Source organism: Microcaecilia unicolor, chromosome 13 (genome assembly GCF_901765095.1).
Source record: "Microcaecilia unicolor chromosome 13, aMicUni1.1, whole genome shotgun sequence".
Classification (NCBI taxonomy): domain Eukaryota; kingdom Metazoa; phylum Chordata; class Amphibia; order Gymnophiona; family Siphonopidae; genus Microcaecilia; species Microcaecilia unicolor.
Genome location: NC_044043.1, coordinates 82067543 through 82089709, shown reverse-complemented (window position 1 = coordinate 82089709; position 22167 = coordinate 82067543). Strand labels below are relative to the sequence as shown.

The 22167-nt window shown below is 41.4% G+C and overlaps 1 protein-coding gene across 1 annotated transcript in view; it reads left to right on the top strand.

The window, feature by feature from the left end:
* The window catches only part of CHD5 (chromodomain helicase DNA binding protein 5), a 192126-nt gene extending 170496 nt beyond the window's left edge, over positions 1-21630 (top strand). The window contains 2 exon segments of the mRNA XM_030222487.1: positions 21513-21596; positions 21599-21630. Coding sequence (XP_030078347.1) covers positions 21513-21596; positions 21599-21630 — 116 coding nt within the window.
* The last annotated feature ends 537 nt before the right edge of the window (positions 21631-22167 follow it).

Below are 22167 nucleotides of genomic sequence, written 5' to 3'. Positions count from 1 at the left end.
CTGTACCAGAGGGCAGTTACAGAAATTTAATTGAAAAGCTTCACTATACCATTAGTTAACAGATTAAGGCAAATGTATTTAATCTTAATAATTTCAAGCCTGAAAATATGTTTTTAAAGATATTGAAGTCTCACCTGGTGGCTCAGTGATGGTGCATTTGTATTGCTCTTCACATCCCATACCAGGAGGATTTGTACTTGCCCCAGGGTCCCTCATAGTACATGTGGAGAGTTTTGGGTAGAACAGTGGTTTTATGGCTAGGGCAGTGGCATGGGAGCTAGGGGAACTGGCCTCAATTCTCGCTTCAGCAACTGCAGACCCGCTTACTTAACCCCAGAGACCGGGAATGTGCCTTTCTAAATGAAATGTCTGAAAATATTGTAGCTTGTATCATAGCGCAATCCCATTGAGTGTGTGTTTAGGTAAAAGCACACATTTGGATCTGTCATCCGGCTGTGGCTGCTGGGGGACCTATGTGTGTTGATCCTCATTGTTCTGTTCTCAAGCTGGATGTTATGCTATAGGAGAGTCCCTTGGAACGCCATGTAATGCACATAAATACAAAGTGATAGTCTTGCAGGTGACACATGCATGTGATATGATCCCTTTCTCCCTTCCACTCTTCACAGTTCTCTGGAAACCTGTGTATTAGCTCTAGAACCTTGACATCAGATAAGGCAACCATGGCCACTGAAAGGAATACACTGGACACCTATATAAACAAGTAACACTTTTATACCAAAAAAATTAAAAAATGAAGCACAAGTAATTGAATTTTGGATTAGAGGTAAAAACAAATATAAAGCCAAAATGTTACAATAAAACAAGAGGGAAGCACAAAAGAAAGTATTTACAACAAAGCAGAAAGGGTGAGGGAAAGGAGATGGAACACTGTGACCAAGGGAGGGAGGGAGGGAGGGGGGATGCCACCCCAAGAGCTCCCGGAACTAGATCCGGAAGTTGGGTAGATTAATGGTCCCGGGAGGGGTCAGGTTGCAGATCCCAGCATGCTCTATGCCTGATAATATGCGGCATATAGCATGCTTGAACCTGCCCTGACCAGCTTCCAGGGCCCTCAGGCACCAGTCCATGCCCTCGAGCATTGCCTGACACAGATTCAGTTCCAGAGGCAGGTGTAGGACAAGGTGGTGCTGTACCTGCACCCGTCCCTGGAACTGCCAGAGACTCAGCTGTAGGAGGTCACTGTCCTCTCCCTCCTGAAGCTGGTCCTGCTGCTCCTGGGGTAGGCAGGAGAGGGGATGGGATGTTGGGCTCTACTTCCTTCCTCTTCCTCACCTTCTCCTGCTTCTTCTTCTTCTTCCTCCTCTCCTCTCATAACATATAGAAGAAATTGAGTATTCTCTAACAAGGACATCTAAGTTCCAATCTCAATGACATGTGTAAGGCTGTGGCTAACCGGTGGAATTTAGCAGATGTTATCTTGCCCACACATGGACAGATTGAAGCACCCCCTAAGCACTTTTGATATGTCTTGATAAGCATTGTTTCTAACCCAATGTGAATCCAACAGAGCAATCAATGTATGAAACTACAGTGCAGTAAATTTAAAACAAATCGGAGAAAAACTTTCTTCACCCAATGCATAATTAAACTCTGGAATTCGTTGCCAGAGAACGTGGTGAAGGTGGTTAGCTTGGCAGAGTTTAAAAAGGGGTTAGATGATTTCCTAAAGGACAAGTCCATAAACCACTACTAAATGGACTTGGGAAAAATCCATAATTCCAGGAATAACATGTATAGAATGTTTGTACGTTTGGGAAGCTTGCCAGGTGCCCTTGACCTGGATTGGCCGCTGTTGTGGACAGGATGCTGGGCTCGATGGACCCTTAGTCTTTTCCCAGTGTGGCATTACTTATGAGAAATGAAAGAACGAAAGAGGATCCTGGCAAATTGTAATCTGAGATGGCTTGCACAGTTTGTAGCCTATTTATAAATAAATACATAATATGCTAACCAAGTTATCTGGCTTTGCTCCGGAAATCCAATATGTAATGCATGACATATTAGAACTGGTCAAAGTGAAATTAACTTTGTAAAAGATACATTAGAACTGATTTTAGTTTCAATGGATTGGGATATATAAGGGCTCATTTTCAAAAGAGAAGAATGTCTCAAAAATGGTATAAAGTGACATTTGATGTTTTCATCAAGAAACGTCCAAATCATCATTTTCTAAATTCAGATTTCAGATGCTTTTCGCTGCAGTGTGTGCAAATCTCAAGAGGGCATGTTGGGGTGGGATTTGGGCATTCCTAAAACTTGGATGTTTTTCTGTCATAATGAAACAAAGCACAAACATTCAGGACTAAAAGTTAGACAGTTTGGTCTAGACCTGTTTCAATCATGCCTAAGCAGAACAAACAGTAGACCTAATGTGGATAATAATGGCAAGAGCTTTAGTTCAACCAAATATATACATCTGCCTGATGTGGCCATGTTTCGCCAAAAGGCTGCTTCAGAGGCAAAACTGTGGGACAAAACAGCAAAATTATTATTATTATTAACATTTGTATAGCGCTACCAGACGCACGCAGCGCTGAACACCTGACACAGAGAGACAGTCCCTGCTCGATAGAGCTTACAATCTAAAATTACAGACAGACAAGACAATTATGGGCGAGGAAAGTACTGGGTGAGAAGGAACAAGGATAGGGGAATTGAGTAGTGGTTAGGAGCCAAAAGCAGTGGTGAAAAACTAACAATAAATTAAAAACCAAAAAGAACACATAAATAAAACTACTAACTTGTCTATGTAAAACATGCAAAAACATAAAATTACACTGGATAAATCATGTGAAAAGCATAACAGGACCATGCAAAGAATGTGCAGAGAGAATGACATAAAAATTGGTGAAGGACTTCAAACAATGGCTAACATGAAGCAAGTGGGCACCATATATCAGAGTGTAAAATGTGTTAAAAATAATTGATTATAGCACTGATAGATGAGCTCTATTAAGTGACGTCCTTTTTAATGTTACCTCTAGGGTGATCCTATGCAAAGGCCTGTAATTTGTATTTTCTATTTACTAATTTTACTAATTTAAATTATTATGGTTAACATTCTCACAATACTATAATTCATCGCCTTTAAGTCACATGACATGCATTTCACAATTTTCCTTGCTTCCGTTTATTTCATTTGGTTTTGTTTTATATATATATTTTTTTTTTAATTTGATTTAAATTTTCTCTGTTGGATCATGCTGTTTGTTCCGATACTCTTGTATAACTAGTGCATTTATCTTAAGGTTTACGCTTTATATAAAAAGGTTTTGATTTTTTGCCATAGCTTTTTAAATCGGTCAATATTCTTATATGAAACAATATTTTTTAGATAATGACAGGTTTCAAATTTGTGTCTTTTTATAATTTATAAGTTATATTTTATATTTTGTAGTCTTTTAGTTAGGCTCCTGTTTTCTGTTGAAACATTTGTTATTTTATTTTTTTAGTAAAAATTTAATGTTTTTTTTAATCATCTTTTTATGTATTATATATGATTTGTATATATTATTTATGATTTTTATATGTTTTTAGACTCCTGAAGCAGGCCTGTGGCCGAAACACAGATCTGTGTCGAGTCTACATTAAAATTTGTTTATTGTTCAATGCAGTTGCCCCAGTTTCTGGAGTTATTGGTCCACTTCCCACTTCTTCTGTGTGTTTTCTCTCCGTGGGATTTGTTGTTCATCCACCGAGGTGGATTACCTACCCCCCCCCCCCTATTAAAAATAATTGAAACAGGCTGTGTGGCAACTAGTGCAAGTGCTAATACATACCTAGGGGTCCTTTTTGAAAGGCGCACTAGCGTTTTTAGCATGCACTAATGATTAGAGCGGGCTAAATGCTAGAGACACCCATAGGAATATATGGACGTCTCCAGCATTTAGCACGTGCTTATTTTTAGTTAGCGCGCCTTTGTAAAAGGACCCTCTGGAGAGGTAAAACCAAAAGCATGCTTCTCTCTAGATTTAACAGTCAAGATGAATTCTAAAACAATTGTCAGATCAATCTTAATAAACATCATGAAAAGGGTTCAGAAAAACAACTCTTTATAAAAAAAAAAACAAAAAAGATTTCTAAAGAAATTCTTTATTTAAAAAAAAATTGTCAAAGAAGTTACTCACAGCCTTACAGCAAGTCCTCCAAAGTTCCTCCAGCAAATCAACCAAACTTCAATTGCAAAGGATTATATGAGTGGTAGGCAGGTCAAAGGTGACAAAAGTTCACCAAATGCAAAAAGTTTTTAAAAAAATGTACCCCAAAAGACTTCCAAAACAATAAATAAGTTTTAAAAAAAACAACACTAATCTAAAAGACTTAGGTGTATGTTTACTAAGGTGCGTTAGTGTTTTTAAAGCGCCTGTAAATTTAAGGCATATTAAATGCTAACGCACCTATACATTTCTATGGGCGCATTAGCGTTTAACGCGCATAAACCATTTACGCACATTAAAAATGCTAACGTGCCCATAGCAATGCTTAGTGAACCTAGCCCTAAAAGTCATCTTAAAAAGCAAAATAATTACTTAAGTAGTCCTTTAAAAGTCCCAATTAAATTCCTTTTGGATCGTTTTTGAAAACTTTTATCAGTATTTTTGTGACACACACACACACACACTAATATTATGATCACAAAAACACTGATAAAATTTACAAAAACATATATATATGTGTGTGCCTTTGTGGTTCCACATATTAATTATCCATTTATTTATTTATTTAATAAATAGATACACCAGAGCTCATGGTAACCAAGACCCTACTTCTAGTGAGAGAGAACAGCCTATGGGTAGCTTGATATCTTAAATATAGCCAATTGCTCCAGTACTTGGATCCTAGTAAAGACTCAGGTTCTAGGGACCAAGTACAATGTGCTGGACCATGCATTGACAGAAGAGAAAGCTCTCGCAAGATTAGCTTTCATCCCAGGAAGTGGAGCATATATTTCTTTCAACTTTAGTGTGCATTGAAGAGATACACAGAGGAATGGAGGAATTCAAATACAAATGCGGATATGTAAGGTCACAGATGGTCTACAGAATGGCCAAGACAAGGTACCAGAGGGTTCAATATTTCTGGGACAATTAATTCCCCCTGAAGGAAACAACTGCTTTCTACAACATTTCTGAAGAGATTGGAAGCAGGATTTGATTCTCATTCAGGTAAGAGATAGAATTTTTAAAAGGCAAAGTATAACTCTACCATAACAATTGTTTCCAAGAGCCACACAGGACTAAATGCAAACCCTGCCAGGTTAGAACAAATATCTATGGTAATAAGCAGGATATCAAAAATGAGATTCTCCCCACCATTTTAGATTAATGCTTGCTAAGGAAACCAGCAATACTAGAGTGAAGGGGAACTTCAGCATATAACATGGTTTCTGACCTGTCACCCCTGAATTGAGATCAATAGTAGGTTCACCTCCTTAATATTACTTAATGCAAATAAAAAATAGTACTTTCTCACAGAAAATCACCCAATGAGGATTCTGTGTTTCGTCAGTCCAGTTGCATCAAGGGTACAACTCTTGCTTGAGTTTGTTCGCCATTAATCCTATAGTACACAGGTCTTTCCGCCAACCAAAGCTTAAATGGAAAATAAGGAGACACACGTAGAGATATGAGGTCAATGACATTTCTTCCAAGTATCTCCCATAAATCATCTATGTTATCAAAAAAATCAAATGCTATCAAAGCTTATATATGAAATACATCTCACATGTTGGACTTTTTGAAAGAATGTACTTGTCTTCTTGAATAAATGTTACTAGTCACATTGGATAACAATTCTTTTTCATATTAGCATTCCTTAGACAGCAAATCTTCAAGCTGTCTCTTCAGTTTTTGGACAAACCAGTCAGGTCTGATCCTGCTCCTTCAGAATTTATATTGGAATTAATTCAGTTGACTTTGTGCAAGATCTTATTTTGGTTTTGATGGTAGGAAATTTTTTTTTGTAGAGTCAAGGGAGTGCTATGGGTGATGGGTTTTTTTTAGTATTCAAGCTGAGCCCATAGCTTTCCATAGCAACAAAACACAGACTGCAATTCTGTTTGTAATGTCATGTATATCATAATCTGCCCATGCCCTTTTGCTTATGTGGAACATAACCAAGAGGCTGATATGTACCTGGCTGAAGGAACAACACAGCTGTCAACAACAAGAAGTTTGACTCACTCATTGTAATGCATTATGTGGCATCTGGACATTAAATAAATAAATACATATTTTTATTGGATTTATTTACCATCTGTCACAAAACGCCTAGCCACCCATCTGGGGCTATCCCATGGCCACTTAGAAGGCCTACCTCAGCACAGCTCAGGTCCGCCTGCACCTGCCACTTGTGCTCTACACTAGCACCCACCGACTGGATCTCAACCACCTCTGGGTGAGTCTCCCACTCTCAAATTATCCCCAGTGATTCCTAGGTTACTGGGGCCACACTCCCTGTGCTCCTACAGTTCCCAGAAAGCAGACAAGCAGAGGCAATAAACTAAAAATGTTTATTGTCACAAAAAATTAGAACAATGAACATAAAAGGTGCAATCAGCAAACAATAACAGGTAACTGAAATATGGATCAATTTTAACACTATCTAAACATTTGTTTACTATCTAAATAGTACCTGGGTAGTTCAGGACATATAGCTACTCACAGGTTATAAAATATAACTGTTCACAGGGCCTCAACAAAGAGATCTTTCTCTCTCTTCTCCCTGACTAAGACTGGAGAAAATGCCAATACATCCTAGCTGAATGTGAGCTCCTGGGCTAATCAGAGCCCAGAACAACATTTTTTAAAAGTAACTGGCCATATCACTGCAGGTTAACTTCTTTTTTGTGTTAAACTAAAGAAGCAACAGTCATTTCTCTGTAATGGCTTTAATCATAAACATTCACCATCTGCTGGCCAAACTTGAGAAATATACTTCATGAAATATTCTTGTAATTCATATGCTGGAAAATTCACCATTCCTTTAATTTATGTGCATTGTTATAGAATACAGAGGATCCGCACCTAATTTAGGCATGGGGACTTATACCAAGGTTTCACGGTTCCTGGTGCTAAGCACCATTTTATAAACAGCACCTAACTTTAAGTGCTAAGTGCTATTTTTTGGCGTCAATTTTTTAGATACCATGTATAGATTTCCATCCTTAGGGTATTTCTCAAAAGATCGCCTAAAGTTAGGCGCTGGGATGATGCATGCTGAGTACCCATGTAATAACAGCAGTTACACATGCAGCCACCTAAATGGTCTGTCCCAGCACAGCTCAGCTCCGCTATCACCTGCACATGTGCTGTACACTGGCATACCCTTCCACCCGCCTGCTGGGTGTCATTTGCCTCTGGGCAAGTCTCCCACCCACAAGTTATTTCCCCAGTGATTTGTAAGAACACTAGGGCCACAAGCCCAAGGGTCCCACAGTCCCCAGAAATCACCCACAGACCAAAACACAAACCACCAAGATTCTTAGTCCAGGACAGCAGAGTCAATAAACTAATAAGGTTTATTATCAAGAAATTGAACAGTGAACAATAAGAGGAAAATGGTGAAAATATAGCAAAAATAACAGGTAAATCAAACAGGTATCAATATGAAAACTAACTAAACATTTGTTTACTATGTAAGTAGTACCTGGGGAGTTCAGGAAATATAGACTCACAGAGCCTCAGTGAAGAGATCTTTCTCTCTCCTCTCCCTGTCTGAGACTAAAGATTACCTCAGAGGTTAGGCAGGAAAAAAAACTGTCACTTCTGTAACAGCTTTACAAAAAAAAGACAGTCACCATCTGCTGGCCAAACAAGGGAAATGCACTAGGGAACAAATGTGTTGTAAACTTCATATAAGAAGTTACAGACATAAATCCCCTATTTTGTAAAAAAAACCATCAATTATAGTATAGGCAATAATTGGTTGTTAACGCCAATTAGTAGCTAATTATTATGGGCCTTGTAGGCATGCTAGTGTTTTTAATGTGTGCTAAAAATTGGTGCACCATAGTAAACAGGGCCCCATATTAGGTTATGTGCATAACTGACACTATTCTAAATCGGGCATGCAACTTTGCACTCTAAGTGTAAAATTGTAAATCCAAATTTGTAGAATTTCGGGGATTATGGTGTGGAAAGGTATAATCAAAAGGGACATCCAAGTTTTGATGAGGACGTCCTCACAAAACATCCCCATCCAGGGGCAGGGAAACCTGTATTTTTGAAAAAAGATGGACGTCCATCTTTCGTTTCGATAATACGGTCAGGGACGCATAAATCCTGAAATTTGGTCGTCCTTAGAGATGGTCATCCCTAGACTTGGTTGTTTCTGATTTTTGGTGATAATGGAAACCAAGGACCCCCATCTCAGAAACGACCAAATCCAAGCCATTTGGTCATGGGAGGAGCCAGCATTTCTAGTGAACTCGTCCCCCTGACATTCCAAGACACCAACCGGGCACCCTAGGGGGCACTGCAGTGGACTTCATAAATTGCTTCCAGGTACATAGGTCCTTTACCTTGTGTGCTGAGCCCCCCCCCCCCCCAAACCCATAGTAGGAACTCCATAACATTAAGAAAAGAGAGAAAGTGGTAGATTAGACTGGCACAGTTATGAGGATTCAATAATATTAAATAAGTACAAACAAAAAAAAACCCAAAAGTGGATCTACAGTTTATGCACTTTGGCTCCTGAAGGGATAAGTGTAATCACTGAGGCCCTGATGTCCAAAAACTTACCGGGCCAGCAACATGTGTTCCTGACCGGTTCAAGCCAGTTTAGCGAGCAGGGAATCCAGTGATGAATGCACAAAGGGGCACTGCAGGCTGTTTTCCATCTGCAGTAGCAGCCAACAGGAATTATATTCTAATATATTACAATGAGCTGATTACTATTCAAATGAGCATTCTGAGGAATGCACTGCCACGTGGGAGTGATGCACAGAAAGGCCCGTCTAACTTTTGCAATCAAAATGTAATGGGAGGTCTGGAGCAGCAATAGCAGTAGCTTCTCTTGCCTCTGCTACTGTCTACTTCACCCTTCTCCCTCCTTCGCGGCTCCATCTCTTTCTCTCAAGGACTGGGGGCACCTTCTTGAGTGTATGAAAGCCATGTGTTCTTTCACACAAGCACCAAAAAAACCCCATACACAAATGGCTGTTGCCTGGGTCCTCTGCCTGTCTGGTACAGAGGCAGCAACTGCGGGGCACTGTTAGGATAGTTAAATGGCACTCTTCTGTGTCAGCCCTCACTTATTGCAGGGCTTTCTTGTGCTGTGGTAAGCATGTCTGCATTTTTAAAAGGTGTAGCATCTCAAGATTCCCGATCAAAAATAACCTTCGCTCCCAGCATCATTATTAATATGGTCTTCTTAGCGATTGTGCATGCCCTGGTAGCCTTCCCTACTGAGCTGCATGGTACAACGTTCTTGCAGCTCATTTGCATAGGATTTTTTTTTTTTTGTGCTTCACTCACTATTTCCACCTTGGTAATTTTTTCCAAGGTGGAACTAGCGATCAGTGCTGTACGGGGAATTTGTGCATCTGCCCCTGAATGAGGAGAAGTCTACAGGTGCATGGTCACAGCTTCACGTACCATCTGGATTTGAAATTTTAATATGTTCATAGTGTCATGTGACCTATGGACCCACATAACATTATTTGCAAACGTACCCAGGTAGATGTATTCAGAATATATTGCCAACAATGTTTAATAATGTGGATGCCTTATGGGAGGTGCTTGAAAGTGTCTTAAGTTCTAGGGACAATATCATTTTGATATTTGTTTACTGTTTGACCCCGTGGGTTGTTTTTGTTTGTTTGTTTGTTTGTTTGTTTTATTTATTAAGTGGGATACGTCATGCTTTGTATTCAAAATGAGCAAAGCGAGGACTGTACTGTAAAACATGATATATGGTCAGTTATAATCAATTCTAATGCGTAATGAAAACTTTGTGCCATTTTTCTATGCAAACAGATGCCTGTGGTACCATTGCTGTCTGGAAAATCTTGACATAACCTTCATCACTCTACTGGGGCTCTATGGACATTCTGCAGAAATCCTGGTGGTTGATTTCCAGACACTTGTGACCTAGAGGGCACAAATTCAGTCATACAAAAGAGGACCTCTGACCACTCCTTAACCTACTTCTAACACAACCATGAGCTTCAGGCCAAGTCCCAAAGATCTGAGCTCTGACAGGCTTTCAGGAACTGTAACTGAAAGGAGAGGAAGCGTTTCACTGCATTGGCTTAAATGGGGTGCTTTCCTTCAGAGTTGTCTTCAAATCTGGATGGAAGGTCTGCAGGTTGAGGACATAGATGTAGTCTAGGGTTGTGAAATAGTGAGGTGCTGCCCATTTTGTGACTGAATTTTTCATGAACTCAGAAGTTTGTGATCCAGGCTTTGAGTAAGACGTCTTGTTGGTGTACTTTGACACAAGACAGAAGAGAATCAATTGTGCAATGCTCTAACAGGGGCGGCTCAAGACAAGCTGCTGCCTAAGGTGAAGGATAAGATGGCTCCCTCCCCCCCCCTCAAGGCACATAAAAAAAGAGGGCCCCCTTGAACTCTGGTTGGGAGAGGGGAACTCCCCTCACTTAGTGCACTGGTCAAGAAGTTATCTCAAGAGCAAGAATGCAACTTATGCTCTCAATTTATACAATTAACCAAACAAAAAAACTGTAATTGTTGGTTATCCTCAGCAAAAATTGTAGCCTCTGAATTATGTAGCCTGGCACACTAATATAAAAATACTGGCCCTGTATATTGGACCATCATGGTGTTAAATGTACTACTACTAATTGTTTCTATAGAACTACTAGGTGTGCGCATACTGTATGCAGCTACTTTTTCTGTCCCTAGAGGGCTCATAATCTAAGTTTTTGTACCTGAGACAATGAAGGGTTAAGTGACTTGCCCAAGGTCACGAGGAGCTGTACTGGGAATTGAACCCAGGTTGCAAGGATTGAAGCCTCCACTCCACAATGTAAATATATATTCTGCATCCACAAAAGCCCCCTCTCATCCAACAATGGATGCAGAGCAGAATTATATTTCTCCATAGGACTTACCATACAAAAGTTTTTTTTATTCTGTTGCCTCCAAGACCAGGCATATTGTGAAGTAATATGAAACCTTATAAAAGTCATTAAGGACCTATAGAACAAATCTACCATTCCATAAAAGCACTAATTTGTAGAAGTCATAGAAATACCTTGCATAGGAAAAGGCTGCACTGTGAATAATGCAGTGGCCTCTAGAGCATTAATACCCCTGTTCGGAAAACTGAACAAGTTTTATTGCTCACTTTCCCTACATAGAAAATCCATGCTAACAGAATACCTGGCCTCAGCCCCACATGCAGAACACATGTAGACACTTACCAAGTACTGAATAAGTTATCACAAACTAAAAATAGAAATATGTAGTCAAAAATTAAACTGAAACCTCAAGAAGCCAGACTCTGAATGCAGTGCAACACCAGAGAAAAAGAAACAGATGCATTTCCTTCTGTATTGTGTAAAATATAAAGATAGCAAATGTGATATTCCAATCACTAAGTGAATAATAAAGAACTTTTTTCTACCTTTGTTTTCTGGCAATTTTTTTTTCTAATTGTGTGGTCTCAGTCTCTGCTTTCTTCTGTCTATCTTCTCTTTACTGTCTTTCCAGGGTCTCCAATCCATTTGTTATTTCTTCACTTCCTGCCCTATATCTGTCTTTGACATTGATCTTTTCACTTCAGCTATCTTCCATTTAGATTTTTTGTCCTCTGTCCACTCATATTTCAACTCTCCTTCTCACCATCCAGTCTACAAACTCCCTCTTTTTATTGCATATACTTGTACATTTCATATACATTTCAATCTTTTTATCTTTCCCCAGCCTTTCAATAACTATCTCCTCTCCTCTCTTCCCGTGTCCAGCATCTTACCTTTGTCTTTGCCTCCTCTTGTCCAGCATCTCTCCCCATTTTCTCTTCCCCCCCTTCCCTTTATGCAGCATCTCCTCTCCTTTTCCTCTTCCCTGGTCCAGCATTTCCCCCTTTCTTCCCTTCCCTCTCTTGTCCTTGCTGCATTAATGGAAAAAGTCAGCATAGGGTCTTTGAGTCAATGTCCATATACCATTTGAAACAGGTCATCTGCATCAGAAAGGGTGGTGTATGGCAGGTCTTAAGCATATGCATGGTTTGAAAAGCTCAGCACTGACTTTTTCTTTTGTTGTTGCTAATTTGGCACATTTGGGTGCTCCTCCTCCTCCTCTAACAGATCTTTGCTCCCTGCCCAGGCAAAGGAGGAGAAAAAGTATAGTCTATTAAAACACTTGCGATACTAGCTCCCCTGTCATCATATTACCCTTGTTTCTCCTCTCCTCCAGTGTATACATGATTAGGTCAGCAAGTCTCTCCATGTACATCTTGCTGCCTAAACCCCCTACCATTTCGCCACTTTTCTCTGAACTGCTTCAAGTCTTTTTACATCCTTAGCAAGATAAGACCTCCGAAAATGAACACAATACTTCAAGTGGGGCCTCACCAACAACTTGTACAGGGGCATCAATACCTCCTTTCTTTTGCTGGTTATGCCCCTCTCTATGCAGCCTAGCATCCTTCTAGATGTGGCCACTGCCTTGTTGCACTGTTTTGTCACCTTGAGATCTTCTGACACCATCACCCCAAGGTCCCTCTCCTGAGCCGAGCTTACCAATCTCTCTCCTCCTATCCGGTACACCTCTTTTGCACTTCTGCTCCCCAAGTGCATCACTGTGGGCTTCTTAGCATTAAATTTCAACTGCCAGACCCTTGACCATTCTTCTAACATTTGGAGATCAATCCTCGTGGTTTCTACTCCCTCCAGGGTATCCACTCTATTGGCTATTTTCATGCCATCCACAAAAAGACAAACATTTCCTTCTAATGAGTCAACAATGTCTCTCACAAATATATTACAATATACTCAACAACTATTGCACTTGTATTTATCTTTATTACATCAATTAATCTCATAAACTTAACAATTATTGTCTAAAATCCCCATACATTTATCATTCATTCATCCATTCACTCTAATTCAAATCTAATATCAAAAAGCTATTATCAAACTCTATAACATTAGAATTCCCGGAATCATGGTATCATATATAATTTTTTAACAAAATATACCATTTTCAATAACAACACTGGTGTGAAACTTGTTAATGCGCATGTGTGGGCGTCTTTTGAGGCGTTGCCAGCAGCACATCCAGGATTGCTGAATGTTTGGCCACTTATAGAGCCGATTACTGACCCCTGAAGACGCAAAATTTTGCGAAACACGATCGTGTAGGGTCCGTGTACAATTGTTTCAGTTCACAAATGAGAGGACAGCTTCAGTGAAGCAGTTTGAAATTTAAGGAAAAGATTCAACATTAGCCCCGTGAAGAGTGGAGTCACGGTGAATGGAACTATTGTCATTCAGGATTACAGCACACAGTAACTCAGTTGTGGGTTACGATATATATCTTCGCTTTAAACCTGCTGTGGTGGGTAATTGATTTAATCAATGGACTGATCTTCACATGGCTACAGAGAGTTTACATCACGTTATGAACAGATTAAGATAAGATCGTAATGAAGAAATAGTGCTTTGACTGACATCGTAATTAACAAGTTTCACACCAGTGTTGTTATTGAAAATGGTATATTTTGTTAAAAAATTATATATGATACCATGATTCCGGGAATTCTAATGTTATAGAGTTTGATAATAGCTTTTTGATATTAGATTTGAATTAGAGTGAATGGATGAATGAATGATAAATGTATGGGGATTTTAGACAATAATTGTTAAGTTTATGAGATTAATTGATGTAATAAAGATAAATACAAGTGCAATAGTTGTTGAGTATATTGTATGAATTTAGTACAACTATTTATTGAATGTTACCTTAGACAACATTGTGATCACAAATATATTAAAGAGAATCAGCCTCAGGAGCACTGAGCCACACCTTAGATGGCATTATTTTTCCAGGAATAATGTGGCTTGTGGTGTTCACCACAAGTTGCATTATTTGATTTACATAGTAATGAGGTGTTTTGCATGCTTTGTATCTCATTACTATGTATCCCATGGTAACTAATATTAACATGCAATACAGTGATAGAAAGTTTTATTGCCATTTAGCATGCATTAAAGTGTAAATAACATAGTACCTTGCCACCAGGGGCGTATCTGCGTGGGGCCAGGGGGGCCTGGGCCCCCGTAGATTTGGCCCTGGACCCCCCTGCCGATGACCCTCTCCACCCCCCTCTCGCCGCCAACCCGCCATCGCCTATCTTTGCTGGCGGAGGACCCCAACACCCGCCAGCCGAGGTCCTCCGTTTCATTGCAGCAAAGCTTCCTGTTCTGACGTCCTGGGGTCCACCGCCAGCTTTGCAACGGAAGGACCTCGGCTGGCGGGGGTTGGGGTCCCCCACCAGCAACGGTAGGCGACGGCAGCAGGGGAGGGTTGGCGGCGGGAGGGGGGGTGGAGAGGGTCATTGGCAGGGGGGGTCTGGCAATGGCGGGGGGGGTCGGCGGCGCCGGGGAGGGCTAAAATGGGCCCCCTCACTCTGGCTCTGGCCCCCTCTCCCGCCAAACTCCAGATACGCCTCTGCTTGCCACAGACATAAAAGTGACCAAACTGGTATAGGGTGTAGGCCGGAAGTTGTATGAGAAGAGAAAGGAAGACTTGAACATGTATATCCAGGAGGAAAGGAGGGACAGAGAAGCTATGATAAAGACAGAATTAGAAAAGGTACAGAGAAGGGTGACAAAAATTATAAAGGGGATGGGATGACTTCCTTATGAGGTAGATTTCTCTACCTTCCTGAACCCTTACGCCAAGCCCCCTCCCTGCCCGTCTTCAAGTCTTTGCTTAAAGCCCACCTCTTCAATGCTGCGTTCGGCACCTAACCCTTACCGTTCAGTGAATCCAGACTGCCCCAATTTGACTGCCCCTATCGGACCGACCGTTCACTTGTCTATTAGATTGTAAGCTCTTTGAGCAGGGACTGTCTCTCTTTGTTAAATTGTACAGCGCTGCGTAACCCTAGTAGCGCTCTAGAAATGTTAAGTAGTAGTAGTAGATTTGAATTGCTTGTTTACTGTTTCCAAAAGTACTAGGCCTAGGGGACACAGCTACTAAATAGTAAATTTAAAACAAACCAGAGAAAATATTTCTTCACTTAGTGCGTAATTAAACTCTGGAGTTTGTTGCTAGAGAATGTGGTAAAAGCTGCTTAGCGGGGGGTTTTTTTTTTTGGAAAATTTCTTTATTGCAACATGAAGACATATACAAACATCAGCTGCCACCTGCAGCTCAACGTCACTCTGTTACATCAAAAACATTGCAGATTATACACCCACAAACTTGTATGCTTTGGTCCTCATGTTTCCCCCCCCCCCCTTATTAACCCCTTCCCTTATAAATGAAACTCCCCCCCTCCCTCTACCCCCCTACTCCGCTTACCCTCCCTCCTCCTCCCCTATCTGGCTATCCATTACTTTGCAAATCAGGGTCCGGTGCCAAGAGCAGGTCCTGTGCTCTCCCCCATATATCTTTATACTGGCGATTGCTGAGCACTGTTGTAAATTTTAATGTCATATGCACCCATTGGGCCATTTCCTTCATATAAGCCTTCCACCGATCCAAGGATGGGGGCGAAGTGTCAACCCAAGCTTGTAAAATGCATTTCTTCACTAATAGTGTAGCCAAAACATTTGGAGAGTTTCCTAAAAGAAAAGCCCATAAGCCATTATTAAGATGGACTTGGGAAAATTCTCCGCTTATTTCTACAATAAAATCTATTTTGTTGTTCTGGGATCTTGCCAGGTACTTGTGACCTGAATTGGCCACTGTTGGAAGCAGGATACTGGGTTTGACTGACCTTCAGTCTGTCCCAGTATGAAAATGCTTATGTACTTATGTTCTTGAAAAATGGTAAAGAACAAAATAACCTTTTCTAAAAATAGAGAGGTAATAAAACTAGAGGACATGAACTGAAGTTGCAAGGAAAGAAACCTAAAAACAACATCATAAGTACATAAGTACATAAGTACATAAGTAGTGCCATACTGGGAAAGACCAAAGGTCCATCTAGCCCAGCATCCTGTCACCGACAGTGGCCAATCCAGGTCAAGGGCACCTGGCACGCTCCCCAAACGTAAAAACATTCCAGACAAGTTATACCTAAAAATGCGGAATTTTTCCAAGTCCATTTAATAGCGGTCTATGGACTTGTCCTTTAGGAATCTATCTAACCCCTTTTTAAACTCCGTCAAGCTAACCGCCCGTACCACGTTCTCCGGCAACGAATTCCAGAGTCTAATTACACGTTGGGTGAAGAAAAATTTTCTCCGATTCGTTTTAAATTTACCACACTGTAGCTTCAACTCATGCCCTCTAGTCCTAGTATTTTTGGATAGCGTGAACAGTCGCTTCACATCCACCCGATCCATTCCACTCATTATTTTATACACTTCTATCATATCTCCCCTCAGCCGTCTCTTCTCCAAGCTGAAAAGCCCTAGCCTTCTCAGCCTCTCTTCATAGGAAAGTCGTCCCATCCCCACTATCATTTTCGTCGCCCTTCGCTGTACCTTTTCCAATTCTACTATATCTTTTTTGAGATATGGAGACCAGTACTGAACACAATAGTCCAGGTGCGGTCGCACCATGGAGCGATACAACGGCATTATAACATCCGCACACCTGGACTCCATACCCTTCCTAATAACACCCAACATTCTATTCGCTTTCCTAGCCGCAGCAGCACACTGAGCAGAAGGTTTCAGCATATCATCGACGACGACACCCAGATCCCTTTCTTGATCCGTAACTCCTAACGTGGAACCTTGCAAGACATAGCTATAATTCGGGTTCCTCTTACCCACATGCATCACTTTGCACTTGTCAACATTGAACTTCATCTGCCACTTGCACGCCCATTCTCCCAGTCTCGCAAGGTCCTCCTGTAATCGTTCACATTCCTCCTGCGACTTGACGACCCTGAATAATTTTGTGTCATCGGCGAATTTAATTACCTCACTAGTTATTCCCATCTCTAGGTCATTTATAAATACATTAAAAAGCAACGGACCCAGCACAGACCCCTGCGGGACCCCACTAACTACCCTCCTCCACTGAGAATACTGGCCACGCAATCCTACTCTCTGCTTCCTATCTTTCAACCAGTTCTTAATCCATAATAATACCCTACCTCCGATTCCATGACTCTGCAATTTCTTCAGGAGTCTTTCGTGCGGCACTTTGTCAAACGCCTTCTGAAAATCCAGATATACAATATCAACCGGCTCCCCATTGTCCACATGTTTGCTTACCCCCTCAAAAAAAATGCATTAGATTGGTGAGGCAAGACTTCCCTTCACTAAATCCGTGCTGACTTTGTCTCATCAGTCCATGTTTTTGTATATGCTCTGCAATTTTATTCTTAATAATAGCCTCCACCATCTTGCCCGGCACCGACGTCAGACTCACCGGTCTATAATTTCCCGGATCTCCTCTGGAACCTTTCTTAAAAATCGGAGTAACATTGGCTACCCTCCAGTCTTCCGGTATTACACTCGATTTTAGGGACAGATTGCATATTTCTAACAGTAGCTCCGCAAGTTCATTTTTTAGTTCTATTAATACTCTGGGATGAATACCATCAGGTCCCGGTGATTTACTACTCTTCAGCTTGCTGAACTGACCCATTACATCCTCCAAGGTTACAGAGAATTTGTTTAGTTTCTCCGACTCCCCCGCTTCAAATATTCTTTCCGGCACCGGTGTCCCCACCAAATCCTCCTCGGTGAAGACCGAAGCAAAGAATTCATTTAATTTCTCCGCTACGGCTTTGTCCTCCTTGATCGCCCCTTTAACACCATTTTCGTCCAGCGGCCCAACCGACTCTTGGCCGGTTTCCTGCTTTTAATGTATCTAAAAAAATTTTTACTATGTATTTTTGCTTCCAACGCTAATTTCTTCTCAAAGTCCTTTTTTGCCCTCCTTATCTCCGCTTTGCATTTGGCTTGGCATTCCTTATGATCTATCCTGTTACTTTCAGTTGGTTCTCTTCTCCACTTTCTGAAGGATTGTTTTTTGGCTCTAATGATTTCCTTTATCTTACTGTTTAGCCACGCCGGCTGACGTTTAGTCTTTTTTCCCTTTTTTCTAATACGTGGAATATACTTGTCCTGAACCTCCAGGATGGTGTTTTTAAACAGCATCCACGCCTGATGCAAGTTTTTTACTCTGCGAGTTGCTCCTTTCAGTCTTTTTTTCACCATTTTCTCATTTTGTCGTAATCACCTTTTCTATAGTTAAACGCTAGCGTACTTGATTTCCTAGTTTCACTTCCTTCAATGCCAATATCAAAACCGATCATATTATGATCACTGTTATCAAGCGGCCCTCGTATCGTTACCCCCTGCACTAGATCATGAGCACCACTAAGGACTAAGTCTAGTATTTTTCCTTCTCTTGTCGGCTCCTGAACTAGCTGTTCCATGAAGCTGTCCTTGATTTCATCAAGAAATCTTATGTCCCTTGCGTGTACAGATGTTACATTAACCCAGTCTATATGCGGGTAATTGAAATCCCCCATTATTATTGTGTTGCCCAGTTTGTTTGCGTCCCTGATTTCCTTTAACATTTCCGCATCCGTCTGTTCGTCCTGGCCAGGAAAGGGTGATGAATGCCTAGAATATTCTTCCATAGGAAGCAGTGAGGTCAAAAACAGTGACAGAATTGAAAAACAAAAAGTGGGATAAACACAGAGGTTCCCTATATGGCATCAAGATGCTTAAGACAAGATTCAATTTACATAGACATCACATGAACAATGCTGGTGCCAGTAGGGCTCCCACGCCTGTTGGTCAGCATTTTACAGGACCAGGACACTGTACCAATGACTTCACAGTGAGAATCCTGAAAGGTAACTTTAAAACCATACAAGAACATAAGACCTTTGAAGTCAGAATGATTGAATATTTTAACACCCAACAGAAAGGACTTAACAAGGATCTGGGGTTCCTAGCCCATTATAAACCATAAAGCTGTATGTCTCTGTTGATCACCCCACTCCTCACCTATCCACACCCATCCTGTTAGAATATCAATGATATGCTTTGATGTCCCCATGCATACCTCCTACCCACCCCCATCCTCCCACCCTGTCAGACTGTCATAGTAATGCTTGAATGTTTTCACTTATATACACTGTCAGCTAGCACATTTGCTTATTTCCGATCTGACGAAGAAGGGCAACCTTCGAAAGCTAATCAAGAAATGTATTAAGTTATGTCCAATAAAAAAGGCGTCATCTTATTTTCTTTTCCATGTTTTATTTTGTTTGATTTCTATTGATAACCTTAAGATGGAGTAAAAATGTAGAGCATTTCATCTACTGTAAATTCCAATAATTTTCACACTTTAAGGAAGATTTTAAAAAGGTAAAGAGTGGGGTAGACTATACCAGGCACCAATTAGCATAGCCGCAGAGAGGGGGGGCAGGGGGGACAAAATTTCCCGGGCTCGGGCCTCCAAGGTGGGCCCGGTGCCGCAGTCTCACCCGCCCTCCGTCGTCGACCGTCTGCTCCCTGCATTGAAATCGCAGTCTCACCTCCATGAAAGCAGCGCTGCAGGCAGCAGAATGCCTCCCTTCGGGCCTCCTTCCCTCCCTTTGCCCCGCCCTCGTCTGACGTAACTTCCGTAAGGGCAAGACACAAGGCGGGAAGGAAGGGAGGCGTTCTGCTGTCTGCAGCACTGCTTACATGGAGGTGAGACTGCGATTTCAATGTAGGGGCCTGGCCTGGTGGCGGACAAAGGGGGGGGGAGCGGCGGCGACCTCGGGGGGGGAGGGGGGAGTGGCAGCGGTGACCTCAGGGGGGAGGGGGGATCGGTGGGGACCTCGGGGGAGCGGCGGCAGTGACCTTGGGGGTGGGGCGGCAGGAGCAAGGCCCCGGGGGCCGGCCTTGCCCCGGGGCCGGCCCAGTCTCTCTGCGGCCCTGCCAATTAGAAGTAACCCACACAAAGTCACAGCTATAACCATGGTCACCTTTTTGGACAGACTGAATGGGCCATGGTTGTCTTTTTCTTCCACTCTTCACTATGTTAATAACTATCCCAGCCCCCCCCCCACCCCCCCCCCCCCAAATCTCCACACACATGCAGTGAGGTAAAACCAGGAATTAAATAATCTAATCCAAAGGACATGAAATTGTTGATATCTCGCAACTTAGACATAAATGCTTCTACCTTGTTCTCCAAACCCCTCAAACACAAACCATCAACTCCTGTTACTCCCTCATAACCCTATGTAAGCTACATTGAAACAATTCATTATTGTATAATATGGGATATAAACGTCACAATAAATAAATGAACAAACAAACAAAGGGCCCCTTTCACCAAGCTGCGGCAAAAGGGGGCCTGTGCTGGCATCGGCACGTGTTTTTCACTTGCCACGTGGCCATTTCGGAGGGGAGCCCTTACTGCCACTCATTGAGGTGGCGGTAAGGGCTCCCGCGCTAACCTGGCAGTAACTAGGGGTGGGAAGTACCGCCGGGCTGCTGCGGTAGCCCAGCAGTACTTCCTGTTTAGCAAGCTGTAAACCCGCGTTAGGCTTACTGCCACTTAGTAGAAGGGACTCTAACTTAGCTGTATTCCTTTGGGCAAGATTAACTGATTTTTAACATATGAAGATTTGATTTGGGTATCATATTAGTCATGGTAGGCACGATTAGACAAATAATAACACGGCTGCCAAACTACCCAATTCCAAAAGAGAGACTTTTTGACCAGTCCTAATTGTTAAGTTACTTCCCAAAGCAGTGTGATGTTTGTGACCCCTGATGCAACCCACTGAAACCAACACACTAGGTTCCATCAGGTATCAGAAAAGGGTTATCACAAATGTCCTTACTTGTACTGGGTAACTTATGTCATTGTGGCGAGAGGAAGATGAAATCAATAAATCTTTTTTCTTACAGTTTTCGTGTTGATCTACAACACTCTTCATTTCATTTGTTAAAACTTAAATCCACCAATTGGACAATCCATCATTCTAAGCCGTATCCATGATTATACAAAATAACAGTAAAATTCATAAAACACTTCCTGACCCATCCATAAAACCTTTCTTGTGAACATTTATTATTTCCCATGTTCCTCTTCCCCCCGTTTTCTCTTAATTATGCTGAAAGGAGCAGAGAGTACTTGGGGGGGGGGGGGGGGGGGGGGGGGGGTCATCATGCCATCACACACCCAGGCTCGGCCTTGTAGAGAATGATATAAGTGGTTTGTTCCTATTTTATGGTTACGTTTTCTCTCCATATTGTTTTTGGTTCTAACCTTTCTGACTTTAAGTTAACAATGAGTTTGCCCATGATTATCCCCTTTGCGAAATACAACAAAGAAAATCCAGATTAACAATAACAAAGTCCTTTTTTGTTCTTACAGCAACTTCAAACGGTTCCTCTTCAAGCCACCTGGATAAAAAAGTCGCTGATCCGCTGAAAGATAGTATCTCCTTGGAACGCAAAGGAAATTTAATGACATCATCTGTATTGAAGATTAAGACACAGCTCAAATGAATCTGTATTCTGAGGCAGCCATTTTCCTACTTAAAAAAAAAAAGTGTTCTTCAAACCCATCTAAAGAACTTCTCATTAGAAGATGTTTCATTTTCTTGTTCTTTTTTTCTTTTTTGCACTTCCTTTTTGAAGACTTAATGCAATTTGTGTTGAGAAAATTTGAATGGATTATGGATTCTCTGGTAGCAGTATTTATGTCTCCTGTATTTGTCCACATAAGGTTTATGAGACTTAAACGGACACCAGAATGGAAACTCAGTTTTTCCCCCCACTGGAAACCTTACTTTGCAAGCAGTGCTTAACTTTTCATAATCTTCTGTTGTTGTTTTTTTTGTTGTTGTTTTTTTAATGTCTGTTGTTTTTTTTAGTTTTTTTTTTCTTTTTCTAAATGTTGGAGCAGCTGCATGCGCACTTTAAGCCCTTAAACTAATCTCCTACTCTTTTTCTCAGGGCTTTTCCTGGTTGAAAAATTTTTATACCCAGCCCATACCATGGGTAAGATGAAGATGAACGCCCAGTAT